This window comes from Erythrolamprus reginae, chromosome 3 (assembly GCF_031021105.1).
Source record: "Erythrolamprus reginae isolate rEryReg1 chromosome 3, rEryReg1.hap1, whole genome shotgun sequence".
NCBI lineage: Eukaryota > Metazoa > Chordata > Lepidosauria > Squamata > Dipsadidae > Erythrolamprus > Erythrolamprus reginae.
In genome coordinates, this window is record NC_091952.1 from 134,157,224 (window position 1) to 134,184,680 (window position 27,457).

At 40.7% G+C, this 27,457-nt stretch overlaps 1 protein-coding gene across 1 annotated transcript in view; it reads left to right on the plus strand.

The window, feature by feature from the left end:
• The first annotated feature begins 668 nt into the window (after positions 1-668).
• The window catches only part of RC3H1 (ring finger and CCCH-type domains 1), a 91,463-nt gene continuing 64,674 nt past the window's right edge, over positions 669-27,457 (plus strand). Inside the window, exons 1-2 of the mRNA XM_070746754.1 lie at positions 669-1,007; positions 26,724-27,086. Coding sequence (XP_070602855.1) covers positions 26,856-27,086 — 231 coding nt within the window. The 5' untranslated portion in view covers positions 669-1,007; positions 26,724-26,855. The remainder of the gene's footprint in view (positions 1,008-26,723; positions 27,087-27,457) is intronic.

Here is a 27,457-nt window from a genome sequence, read left to right on the forward strand (position 1 = left end):
TTTTCTGCCTTTTAAATCTTAATAATTCTGTGCATTCTGACTATATTGTTTGAAGCTTTTCTCTTTTATAAGCTTCAACAATATTTTTCTCTAATCCTTTTTTTCCTGCAGATATCCTCTTACTTGATAGATAAGGAAGTGAACTATTAGTCTATGACCACAGCATATATACATATTTTGGTTCAGTTTTATCCTCACGTGCTCCTTACAGATGCATGATTATGATGTAGCTCGTTTCTGTTGTTCAGAAATTATTTTTCTACGCCGGCCTGACAGAAAGAGGAAAACATCCGAAGGCATTATTGCTTTTCCCCGATCACATTTTCTGTATCCTGCACTTATACAGAGGTAGAAGTTAACCATTTGCTGCAGTTTCTGGCTGCACTGAGGATGCAGCAAATTGCTTAACAAAATGACCGAATTCCGCGCGGGTTTATTCAAGAAGTCCCCTTCTTCTCCGGGAGGAAGCACGTTATGTTCAACAGGGTTTTTGCTCTTAGTAGGTATGCAGGAGAAGACACTATTTTAAAAAAATCACTGTCGATGGCACGCCGTTTCAAAATGCGGGAAATGGCAGGCGTTTTTTAATTTCTCCTGCTCATCCGCCTTCCTCGGCTAGGGCATAAAAGAACTGAGCTTCGCCGGTCTAATTGCCTGCCGCTTCCCCTTTTGGAAGGAAGGAAGCGCCAGGAACGAGCCGGGAGGATGAGTCTAAGGAGCGCTCCACCCCTCAGAGAGCAGGAAGGGGAGGCCAACTGACCCAGCGAGCAATTGCATGAGCAGTGACGCCTGTTTAGGCGAGGAAGGCTTTGCTGCTGAAGCCAGCAAAGAGGCACCCAAGATGGCCTCTGCTGCAGGAGCAGCCGTGGCAGCAGCAGCAGCAGAGGGCCAAAGGCTGGGGCAGGAGGCCGCGGTCGGCCGGCTCTCGATGCTGGTGAAGGAGGAGGTAGGCGCCACGGCCATGGCCGTAGTCCGCAGCTGAGAGGAGCTGCTGCCGCCGTCGTGAGGTGAGCTTTCCTCGGGTCGGGGAAACAATAGGGCGGAGGCTGCGGCCTCCTCCTTTTTTTCTCAAGGAAGGAAAAGAGGCAAGAAAGAAAGAAACGGCGATGCCTGGTTTTTTGTGAAGGAAACTCGACTGTCTAATGCGCCTGAGAGACGATGTCTATCTGTCTGTTCTGCATCTCCCCTCCTCCATTTCCCCCCCTTTCCTTTATCTAGGTCTGTTAGGCCTCAGGCTTCCGCCGGTCTTGATTTCTATCGTTCGCCGCTCTCTGGTGCCTTAGAAGCCGAGCAGGGGGGAGGGGACTGTCCGGTGTTGAAAGCCTTGGGAGGGGAATGGCTTTGCGCGTTTCTCTGTATTCTGGGCCGGAGGATGAAAGAAACAGGTTCTCTAAGAGAGTACAGTACTATGTTTGTTATATTATTAAATTGATAATCCTGGCCAGGGTTGCTTGGGCGTTCACCTCACGGATCTAAGCGAGAAGCGCTGGTGTCATAAATCAGTTCCTTGCCTCTCTTCCTATTCCTAGGATATACGTGCTAGGTTGAAACCTAACTAAATCTTGAACATAGGATCTCCCTGCATGTGTCAAGGTCCGTGCTTGGAAACTAGGAATAGCCCCTATTCCAAGAGACAGAATTTCTTTAGTGTAAACGGTGGTGATTTATACCTGTACAACTTGTCATATAGTTCATTGCTGCAGGTGGATTCGCTCTTCCATCAATTCCTATTTTTCCAATTTTGTTTAGTTGCTGCATACAAGAAGATTGTAAATTCGCCACTGAATATTTTAAAGTTCAAATAAAGATTAATTTTCATCCATTTTCTGCTGAAGAGCTGAAACTTAGTTTTGTTAATCAGTTTTGCAGTTTACTGAATTTTCTTTCTCACATATTTTGAAGATACTCTCAGGTAGATTGAGTTGGTGTAACCAGAAAAATAAGTGATGCATAAAAGTGAAATGGAATTTTAAATCTCTAGAGAAGTGCTGCTTCTTTGAATTTACCAAATATATGTTGTGGTTAAGAGAATAGAGCAAAAATGTATTTGACTGGAAATGAATACACATGTAAAAATCTAGTGCCTTTATATGTCGCAAAAAACATTTTTTTTTAATGGAAGAGTAGCAGGAAATGACATTTTGAGAAGTTCATATTGTTTTGTACATAATGTACAAAATTAAATCTACATTTTTTCACCATATTTTCTGAGAATAGGTTTAAATGAAGATATATAAATTTGTTAAAAATTCATACATTCTTGTGTATTTCATTTTAAAAAAAACAATCTTAAAGCTTAAGAGAGCTGTATCAATTTCCCTTATGAAAACTATAAGTTTAAAAGTATATGTTTACTATAAATCTCTCTAAAATTTGTTCGGTTCTTCCCCACAACAGCAACCCTTTGAGGTGAGTTGGGCTGAGAGAGAATGAATGGCTCAAAGTCATCCAGTTGGGTTTCATGGATAAGGCAGGACATGAACTCATCAACTCCCAACTTTCTAGCTAGGTGCCTTAACAGCTAATTATTATTTACATAATTAAACATTTAAATGCTTTAAGATTCTTTCTAACATCTTAGTCTAAAGGTATGCTAACGGTATACCTTGTACATACCGGTACATTTTATAAATAAATATACTAGAATTTTAATTTGAAAGGCTGACTAACATTGATGGAAAGAAGTATCTCCTATAGTCAGTAAAATTTACACTAGGTACTACAAGGAATGGACTCAAAAAAAGGTGCTGACGTGCATGTTCTCAAGCATGTTCTTAGGTCCTCATCCAAAACACTGCTCAAAGCACTTTTCAACATTTTAGCTTCCAATTATAAAGAAAACAACATATATCTAGTGTATCATCTTATACATATCTGTACATAAATTTATTCTGCCATTGTACAGTACACATTAACTACTAACTTGGCCTTCAGCAGTTATAATACAAGAGAAGTCTTAGTTTAGGGGAAATAAGTTTTATAGAAGTCAATAAATCAAAAAGTGGTTGGAATAATTTGACACATACACGTTAAAAATTGGGGGACCATGAGTTCTAATCCCACCTTAGTCACGAAGCCAGCTGAGTGAACTTGGGCCAATTATTTCAGTCAGCCCTAAGAGGAAAACATTGCATTACCACTACTGAAATCATGTCAAGAAAACTGTAGGACCATTCCGGGCAGTTGCCAGGAATCAACAATGATTCCAGTTGCCAGGAATCAACAAAATAATTTTAAAACACAGGTAGAGGTCATCAGCAAGATCTTGATGCACATTTTATTACAGAAATATTCAGTTGAAACTAGATATTTCCTGAATCTTTTGACACTGTTTCTGCAAAACTGGAATTTTTACTGTGTTTTAAGACATTATAGATGTAGTAATTTTATGAATTTATATGTTATCTGTAGTTATATAGTATTTGCTGATTTAAGTATACTGCAAGAGCTATCAAAATTAGAACCAAACTGTCAGGAGGGGTTTTTTTTAATTTAGTGAAACATTTTAAGCTTTTCAGCTTCTTGAATTTAGCTTTGCTTCTCATTGTCTTTTCATTCTCCTTCTCCAAACTTCCTATCCTGTAAAATGTGATATTACTGTCTTTATAATTATAATGACTAGCTTTCTTCCACTTAGCAATTTCTTTAGGTTTATGCACTGATCTTTTGAACTTCCTCTGAGCTTCTGAATTTCCTAGTAAAACATTCTATAAAGAAAAAAAACCCCATCCATCTTACCACCAAGAAAAAAAACACAAGATGGCTGAATAGGCAATTTACAGTGAGGAAAATTTGTCTTCATCAATTCTTTTCCTATCAGTTGTTTATTTAAATGACCTTATTTTTACTCACCTTTCTAACTTTAAAACTGTTACATGAGTTGCATGGGAGAATCTGCTCAGATACAAGTAGCCTCAGCAGGCTATATGCTTGTATTATATAAACAGGAAATATTTAAGAATTTATTTTATTTATTTATTTATTTGTTTATTTGATTTTTATGCCGCCCTTCTCCTTAGACTCAGGGCGGCTTACAACATGTTATCAATAGCACTTTTTTTTAAACAGAGCTAGGCTATTGCCCCCACAATCCGGGTCCTCATTTTACCCACCTCGGAAGGATGGAAGGCTGAGTCAACCTTGAGCCGGTGATGAGATTTGAACTGCTGACCTACAGATCTACAAGTCAGCTTCAGTGGCCTGCAGTACAGCACTCTACCTGCTGCACCACCCCGGCTCATTGAGTTCTTTGGCCATGATACAAATTTTTAAACAATGACTCTACTTAATTACTGTATAAAAGTATCATGGGGCTATGTTGAAGACTTGTCTATTAAGTTTGACATTGGGGGAAAAATAGTCCACATGTTTTTTAATTATTATTATTTTACTGTTTATGTCGCATGACTACTTATATTTTACAAGTTGATCGGCAATACTGTAATTGTATAACTTTGCTTCCCAATTTACATAAAATGTTAATCTACCTGATGGAGATCATGGATTAACTTCAAGTTTTCTAAAAAGATATTTAACAGTATGATTCTTAGGTTTTATGCACAATGTCAGCATAACTAATATAGCTTGAAATGATCACAAGTATTAAAATACTAATAATTAGCAATTGTACATTTTTCTAAAAAAAAAAACCCTCCCTGGTCAGTTTCCTATGAAGCTCTGTTGTAATGATGGTTATATCCATGCGTAAACCAAATTGTTTAAATTATTCTGGTTTGTTCTAAATAAATATTCTGAGCCTATGGCTCTTTCTCTGTAAATGACTTTGACTTGTTTGAATATAACAGTGCTCCCATAATTCAGTACAGGCCTCTGATTCATTCCTCCCCAATTTGCCAGATTTCCTAAATCACTAGCCAATATTTTGGCTTCATTGGAAGCATTTGTCAGTATGCTGCATGTACCTCCTAATTCAGTGATGATTAACCTTTTTGGCATCAAGTGCTGGAATTGGAGTGCACGCCAGAACCTGGAAGAATGCACACCGGCCAGCTGATCTCTTCTGGTTTCCGGCATGTGTTTGCAGCTGGCCGATATGCATGTGCGCAACGGAACCTGGAAACGTAGCTGGTGACTGCACGTATGCCCACAGGGCTCTGCATGCCACCTTTGATGCACATGCAATAGGTTTGCCATCATTAATTGATAGGTATGGTCAACTATTTCTTTGCTTGCAAGATTGTCTCTAGGATTAGGTGTCCTAGCTTAATATAGGACAGCACTAGCCTGATTCCGATAATACTGGGGTGTGATTGCTCTTTTTGTAAATTGGTCAAAATGTGCCAAATTGCTTTTTACTTTTCTTACCTTTATCAGAGAAAAGTACGTGTTTCATGGGACTATGGCTGATAAGATTGTCTACTTTACTAAAAAATAATATTATGTAAAATAGAAAGCATTAAAATACTAGCCATAACAAATTCTTTTCAGAGATAGGATAGGATAGAATAGAATAGAATAGAATTCGTTATTAGCCAAGTATGATTGCACACACAAGGAATTTGTCTTTGGTACATATGCTCTCAGTGTACATAAAAGAAAATACACATTTATCAAGAATCATGAGGTACAACACTTAATGATTGTCATGAGTCAAATAAGCAATCAGGAAACAATCAATATTAATAGAAATTTTAAGGATACAAGCAACAAGTCATAAAGGGGAGGAGATGGGTGATAGGAATGATGAGAAAAAACTAGTAATAATAGTAGTGCAAACTTAGTAAATAGTTTGACAGTGTTGGGGGTCATTATTTGTTTAGCAGAGTGATGGCATTCAGAAAAAAACTGTTCTTGTGTCTAGTTTTCTTGGTGTATAGTGAGCGACATTTTGAGGGTAGTAGTTGAAACAATTTATGTCCAGGATGCAAGGGGTCAATAAATAGTTTCACAGGCCAGCAGTATATAGGTCCTCAATGGAAGGCAGATTGGCAGCAATTGTTTTTTCTGCAGTTCTGATTATCCTCTGAAGTCTGTGTCGGTCTTGTTGGGTTGCAGAACATGTGGCATAGGTTCGTCATTATGGGTCTATGGTGTATTTCTTGATTGCAGGATTCTTTCCTCCTGATAATTTATCCTAACCAGCTATCTACCGCTTCACTATCAGTGAATTAATTATCAGTGCCAAAGTTGGTTGTTGTATCTGTTGTCATTGGTTTGGTCATCAGGTTAAAATTTTAATCCCATTATTTCACTGTTCTCTGACTTTCATTACTGTAGCTCACCAATTATTTGCAGTTTTACCCACTCTTTATTTTAGATCTCATGGCAGCTACAGTTCAGACTAGAAAACAACACACTTCACACATTTGTAGTGCAATCCATCTACTGCTGTGTGCCCTAAAATCATATTCATCCATTTCTCTTTAGTGAGAGAGGCTAAAAACCTTCCAGACAAGGCTGCAGTAGCACAAGATATAGATTTAAAAAAATATTTTCTTAAAGAGATTGTCAGCCTGATGGTCTCTACCCCCATGTAAAGCTCGGTTTTTGTGAAGAGTTTGTCAGAAAAGGTAATCTACTAACTGTCTTCAGTCTTGCACATCTTATATCTAGTTTCTTTTCTGTAACCTGGGGCAATCGCTTCTGCATGCAGAAGAATTCTAGGAAATTAGCAAACACTATCACTCTCAAGGTGCTCACTAGCTTTCCTTGACTAGGAAGGGTAGCAAATGTGAACATTCTTGCAATCATTTTGAAGGCCAGCTTTCCAAATTGTGCGATTTGGAGAAGAAAGCTCCCAAATGATTGTGAGACTGGGATGCACTTGCAGGATAGAATGAAGCAGCCTCAGTAGGAAGGTCAATGCTTGCATTGTCTGCATGCACCTGCAGCAGTTAGAAAAAGGCAAAATTAAGTTGACCAGGGTGTGGTAGGTGGAGAGAGGAACTTAACCCAGCACTCCACTTAACAATATATGTGATGACTTAATGATCACAGCTGGGAGTGCACTTGCAGGATAGAATGGGAGAGCTAAGATTGCAGTCATTGAGTAAACAGCATCTTGTTTAATGATTGCTTCGCTCAATTATCAAAATTCCAGTGCCAATTGTGGACATAAATTGAGGATCACTTTACCACTTATAAACATGAATATCCCTATCCAGAAATGAGCATACATATGACCTAAAATGCAATCAATTTTCTATACAAGTCCTTGTCAGAGTTGCATTTAGAAGCTGCCTGGCCAGAAGTAGAAAGGATATCAGGAACTGGAGAGGTTTCAGAATGAAAACACTACAGCAGGAATTCTTCAGAAGACTTTTACTACTACTTACGGTAGTATCAAAACTATACTCTCTATTCTAAATTACATAACACCAAACTATCTTACTAGACAACTTTATTACTACTAACCATAAACTACAACAAACCACCACTGACCACAAACCACACCTATGCAAAGGTGCATTACAGTATACAGTGGTACCTCTACTTAAGAACTTAATTCGTTCCATGACCAGGTTTTTAAGTAGAAAAGTTTGTAAGTAGAAGCAATTTTTCCCATAGCAATCAACGTAAAAAAGCTTGGAATTTGGGTGGGAAGAGGTGGAGGAAGAAGAGAAGGACAGCTGCTGAAGGTGAGGTGAATAAAAAAAGTTCCAAAACTTTAAGGCCTAAAAAAAAAAGAGAGACTGTGAGGCGGCAAGGAGGAGCACGCGCCTCCCATACATTGCGCCAGAGAGAGAAACCCAGGGGGAATGGCAGGAAACTGGACAGGCAATCATGCTGCTCTCAGATTTCCTGGGAAATTTTTCCGGGCTCAGGTTCTTAAGTAGAAAATGGTTCTTAAGAAGAGGCAAAAAAATGTTGAACACCCAGTTCTTATCTAGAAAAGTTCTTAAATAGAGGCGTTCTTAGACAGAAGTACCACTGTATACAGATCTTGACCAATCAGGTTGTAGCACATTCTGCTGATCCACCATGACTCAGCATTCCATTTACTTTGCACCAGGGGTCTCCAAACGTTTTACTCAGGGGGCCAGCTCACTGTCCCTCGGACTGTTGGAGGGCCAGACTATATAAAAAAACTATGAACAAATCCCTATGCACACTGCACATACCTTATTTTAAAGTAAAAAACAAAATGGAAACATACTATTTAGAGGGGAGGGGTCTGAAATTCATATACCGTACTTATGTTTGGTTTTTAATTTTCTTTTGTTAACATCTGATTGGCTATACAAGCTTTTCTTGGCTTATAGAAAAATGTATAAAGAAAGAAGGAAGCACTTTGGCATAATGGTTAATAAGTTAGAAATATAATTGGTGTTGTACTTTTTGAAGGAACATTAAGGAGGGAATTTAATTAAAAGAAAATGAATGTAACTGGATGACAAAATTAGAAAAAAACTTTTGTAACTTTTTTGATGATTGATATTAGTTAGTAACAAAATACCACGTTTTATTGATGGAAAATTAGATGGCACACTATGTTGTTTGAATGTATGTTAAGAGGGGGAAAAAATTACACCCCCCCCAAACCGTCCTTCCTTCCTCTGTCCCTCCATTCATTTCATTCTTCCTTCCTTCCTTTCTTGTTCCCTCCATTTCTCCTTCCTTCCTTCCTCCCTCCCTCCCTTCCTCCCTTCATTCATTCCTCTCCACTTCTCTTTCCCTCCCTCTCTTTCCCTTTTCTTTCTCTCTCTCTCTTTTCCCTCTCTATCACAAAAACTTCTGTGCCCTGCCATGCGCCTTGGGGGGTGGAGGGTAGGAGAGGCTCTGCCGCAAACGCCCAAATTATTAATCTGTATTTAAAGTTTAACAAACCCAATGTCTAAAAAATAGGAGAGAATTCTTGAAAAATGAGAAGACTCCAAATAAGAAGGTGGTTTTTTATGAGGGTGTTTTTTTTATCCCCACAAAATATCCTGTGAGAAAGCTTTTTCAATTTAACACATAGCTAACACCCATGTAATGTGATCACTTATTGTTTCAAGGAACAATTACAATATTAAAAAGTCTAAGCAGGCAGGATGAATGAACTTGAGGGGGTGCATCTCTGTCTCTCTCTCTGCTAAAAAAATGAGACTCCCCGCAAGTCAACTTACAGGAAAGGTGGAGAGAGGGCGAGGCGACAGCTCCGGTGTAGGCACAATTCTCCGTACTGAGAGAGCGGGTCCAGCAGTCACGTGGGTTGCTCGCTGTCCAATCCGTTGAGGACCGAGCCTAGTTTTTAAAAAGCCTGCTGGATCTGCCCCTTCCCCAAAATTCGCTCAGTCCTACGATCCAGCAGTACATGTGGTGGCTCGTTCCTCTCGCAAAACACCTTCCCTTCACCTTTCTTTCTATTCAGATAAGTAAAATTTAATTCTGTCTTTTACTAGAGCTTGCCTTGGTTGCGCGCCAGCCTTACTGGGCTCGGTGCCGAGGGAGAAGCCGTGGCGCGGCTCCTGCAGTTTTTTTGCAAACACCCTGCTTGCGCTGCTGCTGGATTCTATTTACAAGTAAATCTACTCGGCCAGGAGGTTTACCAGCAAGCTAAGGATTGATTTAAAAAGGGAAAAAAGGGCTCTTTTTCCTCCTGCGGAGTGGGACTGTTAGTAAGCTTCCCTTGATTGTCCCCCGGACTTTAGACTCCCCTCCGTTTTTAAAAATCTTGGAGCGGTTTATTTTGGTGCGAAGGCCTTCAGCGCCCAGTAATTGTCGGCCCTTGCGGATCGCCCACGTGTGTCCTGTCTGGCGCCAGTAAGTCCGCTGCTTGGCCCTGGAGTAAGCTTTGAGTCCCTCAGGCCTTTTCTCCCTGGCTAGGCCTCCAAACAAGTGTGCCTTGGTTTACTTTTTGATTAAGGTTAGCAAGGCCTGCCCTTCTGCACTCCCTGGCACGAACTCTGGTACCGACCAGATTGACTGAGTTGCAGATGCTCCTGGGCCTAGGAGCAGGGCCCCCTTCCTCTAGGGAACGTTGCCCTAGAAGCTTCTCCCATCAGATTTTGGCTCAAGTCTTGTCCTTGTAATTTGTTCAGGCCATGACTTTGTTTCCCAAGAGAGTCACATCTAAAGGTCCCAGAGAGGTTAGGCCTACTGGTGATGAAATTGATAATATCCCCCAGGCCTCTTCCTCGGGAGCCCCTACAATGGCTAGACCTACCAGGGCTGAGAAGAGAAGGGACCTAGCTTTGCAGAGAATCCATGAAAAATCAGCTAAACGTTTAAAGGTGCAGCCCAAGTGCACATTAGCCCTGACCCCCCCAGAGGCTTCTAACCTGCCTCCTTCTGGGGTGCTTTCTCTGGATGAGCCAAACCTAAACAGACCGCAACCTAACTTATGGGGCTTAGGTCCAGAGGAGCCAGATATTATGGATGAACCCTCCGAGCCAGACCTATCCCAGGTCTTCAGGGAATCTCCATCTTTACCTGCAACCATTACTAATCTGCCTCCAGAGTTTCAATCTATGTTTTCTGCCTTGTCTAAAGCCATTGATGTCAAGCTCTCGGCTATCAATGTGCCTTCTCACTCTCGTCCCCTTCCACGCCCCGCCCCCCCGGCCTGTGAGTTCCCTCTCATCCTACAGAGTTCCAATTAATGAGGATTCGGATTCTTCCCAGGATGAGAACAAGGACGTGGACATAGAGGATAATGATGACCCTTTTCAGCGCCTATCAGAAGATGAGGAATCTCAAATTAAGATCCCAGCCCCGGCTACGATCTTTCCATTCCAACTCTTCAAATCTCTTCTATTTAAAGCAAGAGTTTCTACAGGCTTAGCCAGGCAAGATAAACAGTCTGCTCCTTCCACAGATCCTCCTGAGGAAAATCTACCAAACTTCATGGAGGAACAGGAAGACAAAGAGCTCATTCCAATGCCCAAATTGTTTAAAGATGATCTGCTCAAGCAGTGGGACCATCCAGCCGTTGGCTTCAACCCCACAACCAAGGACAAGAAATTATATAAGCTTTCCCCTTCTTATGAAGATCTTCTTGTCTGCCCTAAACCTGATGAACCTGTTAAGACTCTACACTCTGCGGCTGCTATGCCGAGTGAAGCAGATGAGGTTTTGAAACCCGAAGACAAACGCTTAGAGCAAATTTTCAAAATATGTTTCTTCGCGGATACCTGGGCTATCAAGAGTGCAGCAGCAGCATCTTTCTTTTCTAGAACTATGCTTTTATGGCTTCAACAGCTCCAGCAGCACATCCCCCCTGATGATCTGCGAGGCCAACAGGATTTTAACAAAGTTTTTGCAGCGGCCCAATATGTAGCTGATGCTACCCTGCAATCATCAAGATTTGTAACCAGGTCAGTAGCGGCCTCAACAACGGCCAGAAGGCTTCTATGGCTGCGCCCTTGGCAGGCGGGAGTGAGGCAAAAATGGCAGCTGGCCATGGGTCCTTTGAAAGAGCAATCACCTATTTGCCGACCTCCTGGACCCCCTTCTCACTGAAACCGCTGACAAAAAGAACGTTTTGGGGCCCACCAACAAGAAGGCCATCAAAACCCAACCCTTTCGACGTCCCAATCGTCCACAGGATCAAGGGTTCACTTTCCAAAGAAACTCAGGTCCCTATTTCCCTCGTTTTCGCTCCCAAGCTGGCAGAAACCCCAGGGGTAGAGGATCCCGTTACCAAAAAGGTTCCTCCTCGACCAGAGCTTCCAGAAAGCGCAGATGGTGAGCTTCATTCCACTCCCATAGGGGGGCGCCTGGCTTGGTTCTCCTCCAGATGGCGCCATTCCTGTAAGGACCCCTGGGTTATTGCTGCTATGGAATGGGGCCTTCAGTTGGAGTTTATTTCCATACCTCCTAAACATTTTATTTCATGCCCATCCCCCAGGTCTTCCCCATCTCGTATCCGAATGGAGGAAGCTATTCAACATTTGTTGTCTATCAGGGCTATTCAACATGTTCCATTTTCCCAAAGAGGTCTGGGCTTCTACTCCATCCTCTTCATGGTCCCTAAGACTTCTGGAGGATGGAGAGCCATCTTGGACCTTAAAAATTTGAATCATTTTATTAAATATAGGAAATTCAAGATGCATTCTTTGTCCTCCATTTTAGCTGCTATCCATCCTGGGGACTTTATGGTCTCCTTGGATCTCACAGAAGCCTATCTTCATATTCCCATTGCCAAAGGTCACAGAAAATTTCTACGCTTTGCCTTCCAGGGCAAGCACTATCAATATAGGGCCATGCCCTTTGGGCTCTCCTCAGCTCCTCGAGTCCTTACTAAGCTCCTAGGGGCCCTGGCGGCTCACATTCAAGCCATGCCCATTCATATTTTATGCTATTTGGATGACATATTAATTCATGGGGCCTCTAAAGGGGGCATCTGCTCAGACCTCAACATTACCATATCTATCCTACAGGATCATGGTTTCTCCATTAATCTCAAAAAAAGTCAGCTCCATCCGTCTACTTCTATTCAACACCTGGGAGCCATAATTAACTCAGATCTCTCTCAGGTTTTTCTCTCTACTGACAGAAAAGTCAGTATTAAGGAGCTCATTTCCCAAATACGATCTCAGAGAAGGACTTCCATCGTTACCCTATCTTCTCTACTGGGAAAGATGGTATCCTGCATTGGCATTATCCCCTGGGCCTGTGTTCACGCCAGGGATCTCCAATGGCTTTTGTTACCATTCCAGAGATTGGGGAACAGCAATTCGACACGCCTCATCACCGTCCCATCCACAGTTTTAAGATCCCTTACGTGGTGGATCTCCTCCACCTTTGACAAGGGATCTCCCTTCAGGTGTCCAGACCAATTCACCATCACCATGGATGCCAGCTTATAGGGCTGGGAAGCCCATGCCAAGGGCCTGATAGCCCAAGGCACGTGGTCAGCGGAGGAGGCTTCCAGACCTATCAACTGGCTGGAATTGAGAGCAGTGTCCTTAGCCCTCAAACAATTCAAACCGCACATCATCAATCAACATGTTCTGATTCTCACGGACAATATAGCCACAAAGAGTCATATTTGCAGACGAGGGGGCACCAGGTCCAAGGCCCTGATGAGAGAAGCCCTGAAGTTGGGTCTCTGGGCAGAGAGGCATCTTCAGTCGTTAAAGGCCAACCACATATTGGGAGTCCTCAATGTACAAGCGGATTGGCTCTCCCGGTCGACTCTAGACCCAGTAGAGTGGAGCCTTCATCCGGCTCTGTTTCAGCAAATCTGCCTCAGGTTCGGTCACCCATCGCTAGACCTATTTGCGACTGAGGCCAATGCTCAACTCCCTCGATTCTTCTCCAGGTTCCCATCCCTGGGAGCGGAGGCGACCAACGCACTCAGAATCCCTTGGCCTCAAGGGCAGCTTTACGCCTTCCCTCCAATTCTAATTCTCGCAGATATGATCCACAATATCATCCTCGAGAAGGCCCAGGTGATTCTGATAGCCCCTCACTGGCCACGCCGGCCCTGGTTCGCAGATCTACAACGTCTGTCCATCCAGGCCCCCTATGGTTATTCCTTTAACCTGTTTTTTTCCTATCATGAGAATTGAACACTATTGAGCCACCACAGTTGAGCCTAAGTCTACGGATTCGTGAATTCTGGGGAAGGGGCGGATCCAGCAGGCTTTTTAAAGACTAGGCTCTGTCCTCGACAGATTGGTCAGTGAGCAACCCATGTGACTGCTGTACCCGCTCGTCGTACGAGAAGAGGCGTTCAGGTAAGCAATCAACGACTATTTTTCATCAGTTTCTTCAATGACTCATATTTAATTGGTTTCTTTTTAGTTTTGGGATTTGTGTGAACAGATCCATTTTAGGTAGCCTTTATGTAGAGATGGCACTGTGAACTGCAAGCACTACTCTATATACAATATTTCAGTAGGATCTGTATATGTTATAAACTAGGGACTGATTCAAATGATTTTAATATATTTACTTTTTTTAAAAAAATGTTACCATTTAGGGCAGATGTTCTTATAGGGTGGCATATGAAACATTTAAAATGTAACCTGAACAGGCTAAAATATACTGTATATAATGTATATAGGTAGTTCTCAGTTTAGAACAATTTGTTCAGTAACTGTCCAGAGTTATGGCGGTCCTTAGCGAAGAGACTGGTAACTGGAGTTAAAACCATTACAGTGCCCCTGCAGTTGTGTGATCAAAAGTTGGGCACTTGACAAACCACCCACATGTACAACTTTTAACTCCTCCTACCCACCTATCTCTCCCATCTATGCCCTTTTTGACTCCCTGCACTCTGTGTCCCCTGATGCCCCAGCATCTTTCTCATTCTTCTGACCAAGCATGCTCAGCCTGGCCTTTTGGTGGACACCTGCTGGCTATACCAGGCTTTTCCTTCCAGACTGAATCCTTATAAGTCCTGGGGAAGATGGCTTCACATTTGCAGCAGCTGCCTCACTAAGGGCCAGGTGGGTCCACCATCAGCAGTGGGAACAACAAGATAGCAAAGGCCAGCTGGGGTGGTAGAGTGCAGGCAACATGAATCCCGAAGTGTAGGGTGTGAGGGCATCTGGGATAGGTCTTCATGGGAACCCCCTTTGCACTGTGCTGCTGGACCTTACTGAACTTCTCACTGCCTTGTGGTTCAGGGGCTTCTTGTAGCCCTAAAGCCACAACGCTTCTTTATACAACAGTGTTATCATTTTGCTACTACCTAGTGCCATCTGGATTCTTCAGGCCAAATATGGCAACCTATTTCTCCATTCCATCTACCACCATCAAAATATGCAGTAAGAATATCTACTCATTTCATCTGGGTATCTAATCTGATTTAGGATTCAAGTCAGAAGCAAGATTCAAAAATCTAAAGAATGCAAACCTCGAAACCTATAAATGGCTGTAATTTTTGCTTATTTTTATATCAGAATGCTAACATTTCTAGACATGGTATGCTCTCTAAGAAAATGAAAACTAATCCATTTTTAGACAGTAAATGCAGTTTTTGGAGCTAAACTGTTTTTACATGAAGGACAATTAAAATTCTGGTAATGAGTATGCACATATAAACTTATTGATCACTTGCTGTGAGCTTTATATTAAATATGCTTCATAGTCATAGGCTTGTTTCTTATATGAATTTTCATTTATGGAGCAAGGAAGTACTGTATACTATACAAGATTTGTTTTACAGGCTCCATTATACCCATAAAACAGTGAAAACCTAAGGAGACTAAATAGTGACTAGCTCAAGCTTGGATCCTAATCTATTATTATGATCTCACTTCTTGAACCTTTAGCCCATACATAATTCAAAACCCACTTCTGTGGGGCTGTTTTAGAAAGGCAGAAATATAGCTATTTGTCTTTTTTTTAATGTATTTTTTAAAAAATGCTTTAAATTCACAATTATATAACTGCTGTCTGCTCTACATACCTCATTTTGAGAAGAAATAATAAAGACAAATAAAAATGCAAATAACTACAACAAAAAAGATTGCAGGGAGAGGTTATTTTTATTGTGGCTATGCATTATCTAAGAATAAGAATCAACTGGAATCATATAGAAGATAGTTTACCATAATTGATAAAATGTCAATCCAACATATCTTGCAACACATTGTTAATGTTACTTTTATGTCCATTGCATGCAGCAGTAATGGATCATAGTTAAGTCATTATGAGGCGGTTAAGTTGGGCTTTGTTCTTATTGGCCAATCACCTGACTTCCATGTGGTACTTATTTGAATAGCCAGCCCTATATAAGAATACATCAAGGGACAGGACCTTGGCATTTTCAGGCAGGTAGGGAGCTTGGGTGTGTAAGCTTAAATTCAAGCAATGGCTGCTACCACCTGGAGAAGCAGGAAAAAGAGACAGATATACCGGAGGCAAAGAAACAGAGGTCAGTATAGGCAGAGAAAGCCTAGGGTTGAAAAGAGAAATGCAAGGCATGCAAAACGTGGTTATGGAAAGAAAATCTCCAGAAAACCTCCGAGGAAAATGCAGAAGATGAGGCTTGACAGTGTCCGAATGACCAATGAAGCACAAAATATCCTGCATTTTTGTGTGCATGACCTCTATAAGAAGGTGTCCTTGGCAGCTGAACGATTGAGAAAGAAGAAGCGTCATGTCTCTATTACTGTCTCAGATGTAAGAAATGCCCTGAAAAAAATCATGCCAAAGAAATACGACAGAAAGTCTGTATCCTCCATATCGTGCAAGTGCCATTAGAAAATAATATCTCTCCTCTCCTACAACAGACTTAGAAATGAAGGAATAAAAAGGAAGGGGGGAAATCACCGGTCTGAGATAAAATCAAATGCTTTGCCTGCCTGAAAAAACAGTATCTTTCAAATTTCCAAGCAATCCTGTGATCTATCTTTTATTACTAGATCAACATCGTTACTAGTAATGAACTCAAGGATAAACAACCTAGCAAGATGATTATCATATTGCTGTTGTGCTGAATTAGAGAAATAACTTACCTGTTGTCAGAGGAAAATTACTTCCAAAAGTTGTGGAATACCAAGGACTCTGATCAGCCATATGGAGCATGTGAGATGTACCCTGAAGGGAGATATAGTCCCTTTTTCAATAAAGCAGGATTTGTGCAGGATAATACATAATAGTATGTGTGTTTTATATTGGTTAACGATGGCATGTTTGTCAGACTGTGTTTGCATGTCATTCAGTCTCCAGAGCTTATAACTTTGATCTCTGGCAATGTTCTCAATGCAAAAATAAGCTGAAATTGACTGCTGTCTTTGTAGGATTTATTATAGAAGGCAATATAAGTCATTTTGCTGTTAAATTTATCTATTACTATATTTTGATTGTCTCTTTAAATGTAGCAAATATGCTTTTATGCTGTTCTGTTTGTGAGACTTATATCCGAGTACATGTTCAGATTGATACATTTATTCAGCAAATATATTTTAAATATTGATCAGGTAATAAATGTTATCTTTGAAGTGTTTGTTCCTTCTGCAGTGTTCCCACTCTATCTTCCATTAGACAAAATCACTGCAGATATATGGTTTTGAATTGGAAGCATTTACAATTTGAATGCTTCATGTGTGCTAAGCAAATTATTTGTTTATCTGGGAAAATTTAATATATTAATATTTTAAAATTTATAAATTATAGATTCAAAAGTGTGACTTAATGTCTAAAAAACATTTCAGTTTTTTCTCAAAATTCTACTCCAAAACAGGTTATAAAGAGTTAGTGTTTCTGTTTCTAAAAGAGTTAAGTATTTAAGTACTATTTTTAAGTATTTTATCCTTCTCTGCAGTATATGCCATCTTTTGTTTATTTTTCATCCTTCAAAACACAAAATACTGTAAAATGTACAAGTTTCTTCTCAGCCATTCATTTATTTTTGGGTGTCAGTAGTGGAGATAAAAAAGCAAATGGACCCGGGGAGCTGAGAAAAACTGGATAAGTGAAATTATAAGGAAAAGGAAAAATTGAAGATTGAAAGTAGAACTTTAAAATAGCCTGAAAAGTCAATTACACATTGAAACATTGTTTTAAAAATAACCAGTTGTTAGAATGAAACAGATCGTTTGGGAAATACATGGAACCATATATTCTCCTGAGAGCTCCTGGGAGAGTCCAATCATGGATTAAATCATCTGTTGTGCTTAGAGACCAAGCTGTCAAACCTGTAGCCACACCCATTGTTGCCCCTTCTGGCTAGGTTTTCAGCTCGGTCTGGAGGCAGAGAGACATGTCAAATATTGGAGTCTTTGACTCTAGGAGATCAGGTTTTCTCACGCCACAGTTTTAATTGAGTGGATTGAACTAAAAGTGGTGACTTTCTTCCCCGCGTGTCTTTGCAGCTCGGGGAAAAGGTGGTTTCACACCAATGATCTCTGGCGGGCCCGGGATATGGGTTTATCCTCTATCCTGGTGCTCCTTGACCTCTCAGTGGCTTTTGATACCATCAACCATGGTATCCTTCTGCGCCCTCTGGAGGGGTTGGGAGTTGGAGGCACTGTTTTACAGTTGGTCACAGTCGGTGTTAGGGGGTGTGTGTCAGGTCGGTTCCTAGGTCCCTCCCTTGTGGAGTTCCTCAGAAATAAGTCCTCTCCCCCTTGCCGTTTAATATCTACCTGAAACCGCTGGCTGAGATCATCCGATGGCATGCTGATGATACTCAGCTATAGATCTCCACCCTGTGTCCAATCAGTGAGGCAGTGGAAGTGATGTGCTGTTTGGAGGCTGTTAGGGTCTGGATGGGTGTTACCAGGCTCAAGCTCAATCCCGACAAGACGGAGTGGCTGTGGGTTTTGCTTCTCAAGGACACCTCCATTTGTCTGTCCATCACCCGGGGGGGGATTTTGACCCTCTCAGAAAGAGTCCGCAACTTGGATGTCCTCCTTGATCCACAGCTGACATTGGACCATCATCTTTCGGCTGTGGCAAGGGTCGTGTTTGCCCAGGTCCGCCTGGTGCACCAGTTGCGGCCCTATTTGGACAGGGAGTCTCTACTCACAATCACTCATGCCCTTATCACCTCGAGGTTCGACTGCTGCAATGCTCTCTACATGGGGCTACCTTTAAAAAGTGTTCGCAAACTACAAATTGTGCAAAATGCAGCCACGCGAGCAGGCAGTCATTTATTTATTTATTCATTCATTTATTTATTTATTTATTTATTTATTGGATTTGTATGCCGCCCCTCTCCGTGGACTCGGGACGGCTAACAACAGTGATAAAAACAGCATGTAACAATCCAATACTAAAACAACTAAGGTATGCCCATGTCTCTCCAGCATGTGGGGACTTCATTGGCTGCCAATTGGTTTCCGAACACAATTCAGAGTGTTGGTTTTGACCGATAAAGCCCTACATGGCATTGGACCAGATTACCTACGGGACCGCCTTCTGCCACATGAATCCCAGCGTCCGGTTAGGTCCCACAGAGTCAGCCTTCTCCAGGTCCCATCAACTAGACAATGGCACTTGGCATGGCCTAGGGGAAAAACCTTCTCTGTGGGGCCCCGGCCCTCTGGAATCAGCTCCCCCCAGAGATTTGTACTTGCCTTTCATAAGAATTTGAAAATTTATTTATGCCGCCATCGTTAGATCCCAGCCTCTGGCCACTGAATGCTTACTATGCTTGGTTTGTATTGAATGAATTATTTCTGATATTTAGCTTTTATAATGTTTAAACTATATTAATTGGATCTAATTATATTTTGTATACTGTTCATTGTTGACATGTTGTGAGCCACCCCGAGTCCACGGAGAGGGGCAGCATATAAATCCAATAAATAAATAAATAAATAAATAACCCATATGGCTCCGGATCGCTTGGGACAGCCCACACGGCCCTTCAGGGCAGCTGAACTCAAAACAGGAGTCCCATAACAGCTAACATAGCCACCAGAATCTTACAGGTGTGTGCGCTGGCTAGTTTGGTCCGTCAATAACATCACCACCATTAAACTGTCGTCAGAAGCTGAGTCCCTGCCTAGTCTCAGTTAGGCACACCCGTACTAAGAGGCAACTGTCATTTTGTATTGTTGGGAACAGAGTCCCTGCTTAGTTGTGGCTAGGCATACCCATTACATAGACACAGGGAAGCCTGCCCAGCTAATATTGACAGCTTCTCCTGCTTGTCAGTGTGACCGTTTTCAAAATGGCAGGAAATGCCACAATTCAATTAGAGAGTGTTCAGCCCTCAGAAAAATAGGCAGCTGGGGAGGTCTCAACCAAAGGGAGATCCACTTCTAAGACTCCCAGCTCAAAGAAGCTCTCAAAAGCTTCTGAAAAAGATGCTAAGCATAGACAGAGAGAATTAGAGAAACAGTTCTCCAGAGCTAAAATGTAAAGGACCTGACAGATCAACCAAGATAGGCTGCTATTCATTTGACAGAGGCTGTCAGTTCCTGCTCTTTTCAGAGTGAGCTGTCAATTCACTCAGGAGCTGCAATGCTGTAGAGCTGGTCACAGGAGGGAGCTAGAGAGCAGCTTCTTCCCTTGTTTCCCCAATGTGAGGATGACATGAATCCTTTTTTCTGCCTAGCAACAACTAAGTGGCAGCAAGATTCCAATGCAAGAAGGTCATCCAAATAGCATTGTAGGCGTACAGAAAACATTCTTAGCAGAGAGTAACAATGAAAGAGCATGTAAGCCAGTAAGAGCTGGGAACAATGTTAGCACCTGGTTAGGACTGGGAAGAAACTTATTCAGAGCAAGTTAGAGTAATGAAAAAAACCCTGCAAAGACTTAGGGCTTGGAAAACATTCTTCGCAGAGAGAAACAATGAAAGAGCTTGCAAGTTAAGAGCTGGGAAGATCGTTAGCAGCTAGTTAGGGCTTTTTTTAAAAAAGCTACATTCAGAGTATAAGACATACCCAAATTATCAGCTTCTTTTAGGGAGGTAAAAGGTGCATCTTATTCTGTGAAAAATACAGTACTTTTTCTAGTGTTTCATTTTTTAATTACAAATTAACAACAGAAATAATAGATACAGCAAACAAATTTGGAGTATGTTTTGCAAAGAACATTTTCTTTAGCAATTTGTAAGGTTTTCCTCTTATTTGCCTTCCTCTTCTACTTGGCTTGTTCTACTAATACCTGAAATGAAAAAAATCTTTTTCCTTCTAATTGTATGCATTACATGCAGAATTCTGCAAAAAAGAAACATCTCATATTTTATTATCAAAGTTGGCAGTGAGACTTCCACATATAGCAATAGCATTTAGATTTATATTCCGCTTTACAATGCTTTATACCCCCTAAGCAGTTTACAGAGTCAGCATATTGCTGCCAACAATTTGGGTCTTCATTTTACCCACATTTGAACTGTCAAATTGCAGGCAGGCAGCAGAATAACAACTGCACCACCATAGCTCGTATGCTACACTATAGTATGACTATGTCAGGGGTGGGCAATTAATTTTGCCAGGGGGCCGCATGAGAAATTGGGATAGTTTTAGAGGGCTAGACTAATATAATTAACTCAGTTCTACCCAATACTGTATATTATTGGGTAGAGCTGAGTTAATTATATTATAATTATAAATTGTGTGTGTGTGTGTGTGTGTGTGTGTGTGTTAGTTAAATGTTTTTTTAGCTGGAATTTTAAAATTAAGGGAGACAAGGATGGTCCCATTTCGGCCTTGTTCTGGCCTCATCAGCTAGCCACACCATTCCTTTACTGGGATATTATATATATATATATATATATATATATATATATATATATATATATATATATATATATATATATATGTTTTCGTAAATTTTCACGGGTATATGTATGTAGATTGTTCTGAGTTCGGGTTTTGCCCTGTGTAATGTTTTGCATGTCTATGCGACGTTTCGGTGAAATCACATTCACCATCATCAGGCTGGAGTTCCAATCTTTGTGTTTTTGCAAATGAATATTAGCAACTGACATTTCTTCTTAGCATGTAGTGTGGGGGTGGAGATTTGCTTTGAATGTAGCAAATAGATTGGGTGACTATGCTTCCGTGATCTGATTGGTTGGTGTAATCATGGTTATAGAAGGAATGGCATGAAGATTATGAAGTGTTTTGTTTAAGTCTGATTTCCAAATATAAAATTCTAAAATCATAATAATTAAAGGATTGACCTATTGATTATAATGAGGTGTTTATTTTGTTTAAGGCTGGTTTCCAAATCTCTGGCAGGCGCGAGGTATCATCCCTTTTATTTAAACAAAAAGATCTTTTTTCAATTTCAATAGCTTCTAGAGAGATTCTTTTATATAAATTCTCTGTTTTGTGGAGTAATTTAGTTTTTTCAAAGTCAATTTCGTGCCCTGTTTTTTTAATGTGCTGGACAAGGGAGGAGGTCTTCTCCTGTTTCTTGACTGCATTCATATGTTCTGCCATGCGCTGGCTCACTCTTCGGTTAGTTTGTCCAATGTATGTGGCTGCACATGTTTTGCAAGGGATTTCATAGATACCTTGGTATTCTAATTGGATTTTATCTTTGGGGCTCCTTAGGATATTAGATATTTTTTGGTTAGTGCAAAATGAGGTTTTGATGTTATGTTTTTGTAGAATTTTACTAATTTTATCCGTGGTGCCTTTGATGTAAGGAAGGACAATGGCACCACCATCCTTCCTTACATCAAAGGCACCACGGATAAAATTAGTAAAATTCTACAAAAACATAACATCAAAACCTCATTTTGCACTAACCAAAAAATATCTAATATCCTAAGGAGCCCCAAAGATAAAATCCAATTAGAATACCAAGGTATCTATGAAATCCCTTGCAAAACATGTGCAGCCACATACATTGGACAAACTAACCGAAGAGTGAGCCAGCGCATGGCAGAACATATGAATGCAGTCAAGAAACAGGAGAAGACCTCCTCCCTTGTCCAGCACATTAAAAAAACAGGGCACGAAATTGACTTTGAAAAAACTAAATTACTCCACAAAACAGAGAATTTATATAAAAGAATCTCTCTAGAAGCTATTGAAATTGAAAAAAAAGATCTTTTTGTTTAAATAAAAGGGATGATACCTCGCGCCTGCCAGAGATTTGGAAACCAGCCTTAAACAAAATAAACACCTCATTATAATCAATAGGTCAATCCTTTAATTATTATGATTTTAGAATTTTATATTTGGAAATCAGACTTAAACAAAACACTTCATAATCTTCATGCCATTCCTTCTATAACCATGATTACACCAACCAATCAGATCACGGAAGCATAGTCACCCAATCTATTTGCTACATTCAAAGCAAATCTCCACCCCCACACTACATGCTAAGAAGAAATGTCAGTTGCTAATATTCATTTGCAAAAACACAAAGATTGGAACTCCAGCCTGATGATGGTGAATGTGATTTCACCGAAACGTCGCATAGACATGCAAAACATTACACAGGGCAAAACCCGAACTCAGAACAATCTACATATATATATATATATATATATATATATATATATAAATAATTATATTATATTATATTATATTATATTATGTGATATATTTCTCCTTCCTTCCTCCCTTCCTCCCTCCATTTCTCCTTCCTCCCTCATTTCTCCTTCCTGGTTGGACCAGCCTCTGTGTGCGGGCTGCATGCGGCCCCTGGGCTGCCACTTGCCCAGGTCTGGACTACGTGGTAGTTCTTCACCCCATTTAAAAAAACTTTTCACACACATATATATATTTATTTAATAGCCAAAATGATAATGAAAGAGCCACATACTGTATGAGTTTTACTAGACAAACATTCCCTATAATTATGATATAAGGGGGAAATGTTAGCAACATGATGGCTATATAAAAGACTACAAGGTCCAAAAATGTGATTGATGTTTTGGAAGAAAGAGTGATAAGTAAGCATTTAGTTAGGAAAAAAAACAGTGTTTTGTAATAGATGAGTGGATTTGTATATTATGTCCATTTGAATTTACATAGAAAAAAGTATACAGCATAAGGTGATGTCATATTCTGAATGTGATAGACATTTGTTTAGCAGGATTGTGTGGTATGTTGTGTGGAGTGATTTCTCCTACTTTTTACTAGTTAGAAGAACAAGACAAGAATGTCCCCTGCCATTCTTGCTTTTTAATATCTGACTGGAACCTTTGGGTTGTGCTATTAGACAACATAGAGAGGTCTTAGGAGAAATACATAACTCGGTTGAACAGATTGGTTTTGTTTAATGTTATTCTTTTGTTTATTTCTAAACTTCACATGGTATTGATGCAAAAGATAGATGCCGTTAGTGAAATAGTAAGATATTCTAGTTCAAATCCAAATTGGTGCCAATAGATGAAAATTGGATTACCCATCCATTTAATATTAGTTCTGTTTGAATCAAATCAATTAAATATTTAAGTACCATGTTTCCCCAAAAATAAGACATGGCCTTACATTTTTTTGAACCGTGAAATATGGCCTTGGCCTTATTATCGGGGTGGGGCTTATTTTGGGGGTGCAGTAGGCAGCGAGTGTATGACTGGATGTCCCATCACTGCCGCTTCCCCTTCCAATTCTTGGCGTCAGCCAAGCATTTGGCCTGCCACCACTGCCTCATGGAGCAGGGCTCTTGAAAGACTTGTTGTCCATTACATGCACAAACTACAGGACAGCCTTGTGGTAGTGCTGTAGTTTATGCATGCAATGGCATAACAAACCTTGCAGAGACCTGCTCCACAAGGCAGCAACAGTGGCATGACGAGTCTCACAGACACTCATTTCTCGCAGGGTTGAGCTGCAAGAGGCATGTCCTACGTGACCTTTGTAACTGTTGGAATGTGTTGAGCTGCAAGACGTATGTCCTACGTGACCCTTGTAACTGTTGCATTCCTCAGCGTTCGGTCCAGACTGTTGTAAAAGAAAATTCATGAGTGCAATCAAACTTCTCAAACTCACAAGAAGTTTTCTTTTACAACGGGCTTCCCTGAACCCAACACTGCGGAATACAATGAACCTACAAATGTCAGGTAGGATGTGTGTCTTATGATGGGATGCAAGTTGGGGGTGGCAGGTTAGGCGGAGACGCATGTTCTATCTGGGACTTGTATCTCAGCCGCGTTCCTTGGTGTTATGTTCAGAGAAACCTGCACAAGTTCAGTCAAACACCTTGAATTTGCGAGGGTTTTTTACAACAAGCTTCCCTGGACACCGAGGATCACAACGGAGCTACAAATGTCAGGTAGGATGCATGTCTCATGGTAGGACACAATTTGGTGGTGCAGGTTGGGCAGGATGGGGTGGGCCACGAGAAATGCGTTCTACCTAGACTTGTCTAGCGGTGAGGTGGGGTAAGGGGGCAGGGCAGACCGCGGGATATACATCTTACCCAAGTCTGGTCTGGCAGAGAGAAAGAGAGAGAAGCAGAAAACAGTGGGAGACTGGGGAAAGGACAGAAAGGTGGGGTGGGCTGCAAAATAATAATTAATAATTAATTAATAAAAAATAAAAATAAAATAATTAGATTTGTATGCCGCCCCTCTCCGTATACTCGGAGCGGCTCACAACAAAATAATAACAGTGCCCTACATGGCAGATTATCTCCGAGACCGCCTTCTGCTGCACGAATCCCAGCGTCCAGTTAGGTCCCACAGAGTTGGTGTCCTCAGGGTCACATCAGCCAGACAATGCCAGCTGGAAGGGCCTAGGGGAAGAGCTTTCTCTGTGGGAGCCCCGGCCCTCTGGAATCAACTCCCCCCAGAAATTTGCACTGCCCCCACCCTCCTTGCCTTCCGTAAGAATTTGAAAACACATTTATGTCGCCAGGCTTGGGGTCATTAGACCCCAGCCTCTGCCCAATGAATGTATTCGGTGTGATAGTATGTATGTGACTCTTTGATTTTAAATGTTTAATTTTAAAGATAATTTTAAAATTAATTATTCTATTAATTGGCCTAGAAATGTTTTATTTATTGTATCTTTTTACCAAAATATTGTAAGCCGCCCTGAGTCCACTGAGAGGGGCGGCATATAAGTCCGATAAATAAATATTTTTAGGATATGACCTATTTTTGGGGAAACACAGTATATGTGTGTGGGGGAGGAGTTTATGTGTGTACACACACACACCAAGTGATATTTCTCAATAACATACTGTAGAATGAAATAAAATAGAACATTTTCTTCAGATACAGATAGATATGGGAGTCATAAAACCTTTGGGGAAAGATAACACCCTCAAAATGAATATTATTCCGAGATTAATTTACACACTGAAATGAATTCTAGTTTATATACTGTATCTGGAAAATATTTTCAGAAAATTAATTCTTTGTTTAGAAAATTTCTATGGAATTCTTTGATTCTAAGAATAACTTTACCAAAAATAGATCCACCAATTAATGCAGAAACATTTGTTTTTCCAGATCTACAACTACATCATTACACTTACCTATTGTCAATTATTACATACTAGAAGCCAGTAGTTGGTGTTAATTTATCCAATTTGTGCAATTTTGCAATATGCATATACTGTATATCGTTTGGAGGAAGAAGTCAGTCAAAGTCAGTTGGAAGTTGCAGAGTACAAAGAGACAGGGCAGAGAGGGGAGGGGGGAGATAAGATGGTGTGAGGAGTTGAAGCGACCCTTGTGGTCATAAATGTGGGTGGGCTGCCAGACACCCAAATGTTGTTAGTGGGACCAAAGGGGCACCGCAGCATCCATGGCTTCAAGGACTGCTCATGGAATACTTTTGATCAAATAAAATTTTATTAGAAAATAAACTGTTATTTGACATAGCCTGTAGTTTGCATACACTTTAGTGTGTCTTAAGGGCCAGGGAGGAAACTTTATAACTCTCTTCTTTAAAAAAACCCACAGACTAATAGGTTAGTTTACTGGTAAAATGATTGAGCAATATAAAGTAAGTAATCATAATACTTCATTCATCACAGATTTTTTTTAATTAATCATGAGAAAGCAATGGAAGTCACTGTACCGTGTATATCCATTATGGCGAACCTACGGCACAGGGAGCCATATCGGAGGGCACCTGAGGTATTGCCCTATGTCAGCTCCAGTGCATGCCACCTGATTTTCAGACTTGGGGAAGACCGTTTTTGCCCTCCAGAAGCTTCAGGAGGCTTCTCTAAAGCCTCTGGAGTATGAAAAATGGCCCAACAGTTGTGGGCATGTGTGTGGGGGGGGGGGGCAATGTTGGGGTTATGGTGGAGGGAGGGAATGGGTGTGTGCACCCACGCTAGCATGCACACGTACACACTTTGTGCAGGCGAGCCAAAAAAGGTTCACCTTCACTGGTGTATACCATTTATTCTGTCATGTATAAAATAGATGAATTGTTTTTCAGTAATATTTCATATAAAATCTCCATCATCTAATTTTATTTTTTTTTCTGTTTACTTTTTAGGTTATATTTCACACTATGTGCTGACTGTCTGTACTTACAGAAACTATTTAAAAACAGTTTTTTTTTTCAAAATAAATTTGATTCCAGTGGAATCTGCTTTAGATTTTGTCTTGTGAAGTAACTCCTGAAGCAATGCCTGTACAAGCTCCACAATGGACGGATTTTCTCTCCTGCCCTATTTGCACACAAACATTCGACGAAACGATCCGGAAACCCATCAGTCTAGGTTGTGGCCACACAGTCTGCAAGATGTGCCTGAACAAGCTCCATCGGAAAGCATGTCCTTTCGATCAGACCACTATCAATACAGACATAGAACATCTTCCTGTGAATTCAGCTTTGCTGCAGCTTGTGGGTGCTCAAGTAAGGGAATGTTTCCTCAGTTTCCTGCTTTAGATTTCTTTTTTTTTAAACTAGTTGATATTTTTTTGGTCAAATAAGCAACTGTATTTTTCAAAAAATCTCAAAAAAAGTAAATAATGAAATGAACAACCACAACATTTTCAAGTAAATAAATCATAACCTGGCTAAAGTAAAGAGTTTCTTAAAGTTCTCAAGTTTCATTGTAGGGTACCTAGGCAATCAATTAATAGTTCTACTATGTTAAATAACCGAAACCCATATGAAAAAAGCTTGTTTAAATTGTGCACCATTAACCAATCTGCTATTGGGGATCCAGCAAGCTTGTTTTGTAGTTTTGAAAACAATGTGTTCTATCTTGAATATATTTGTGC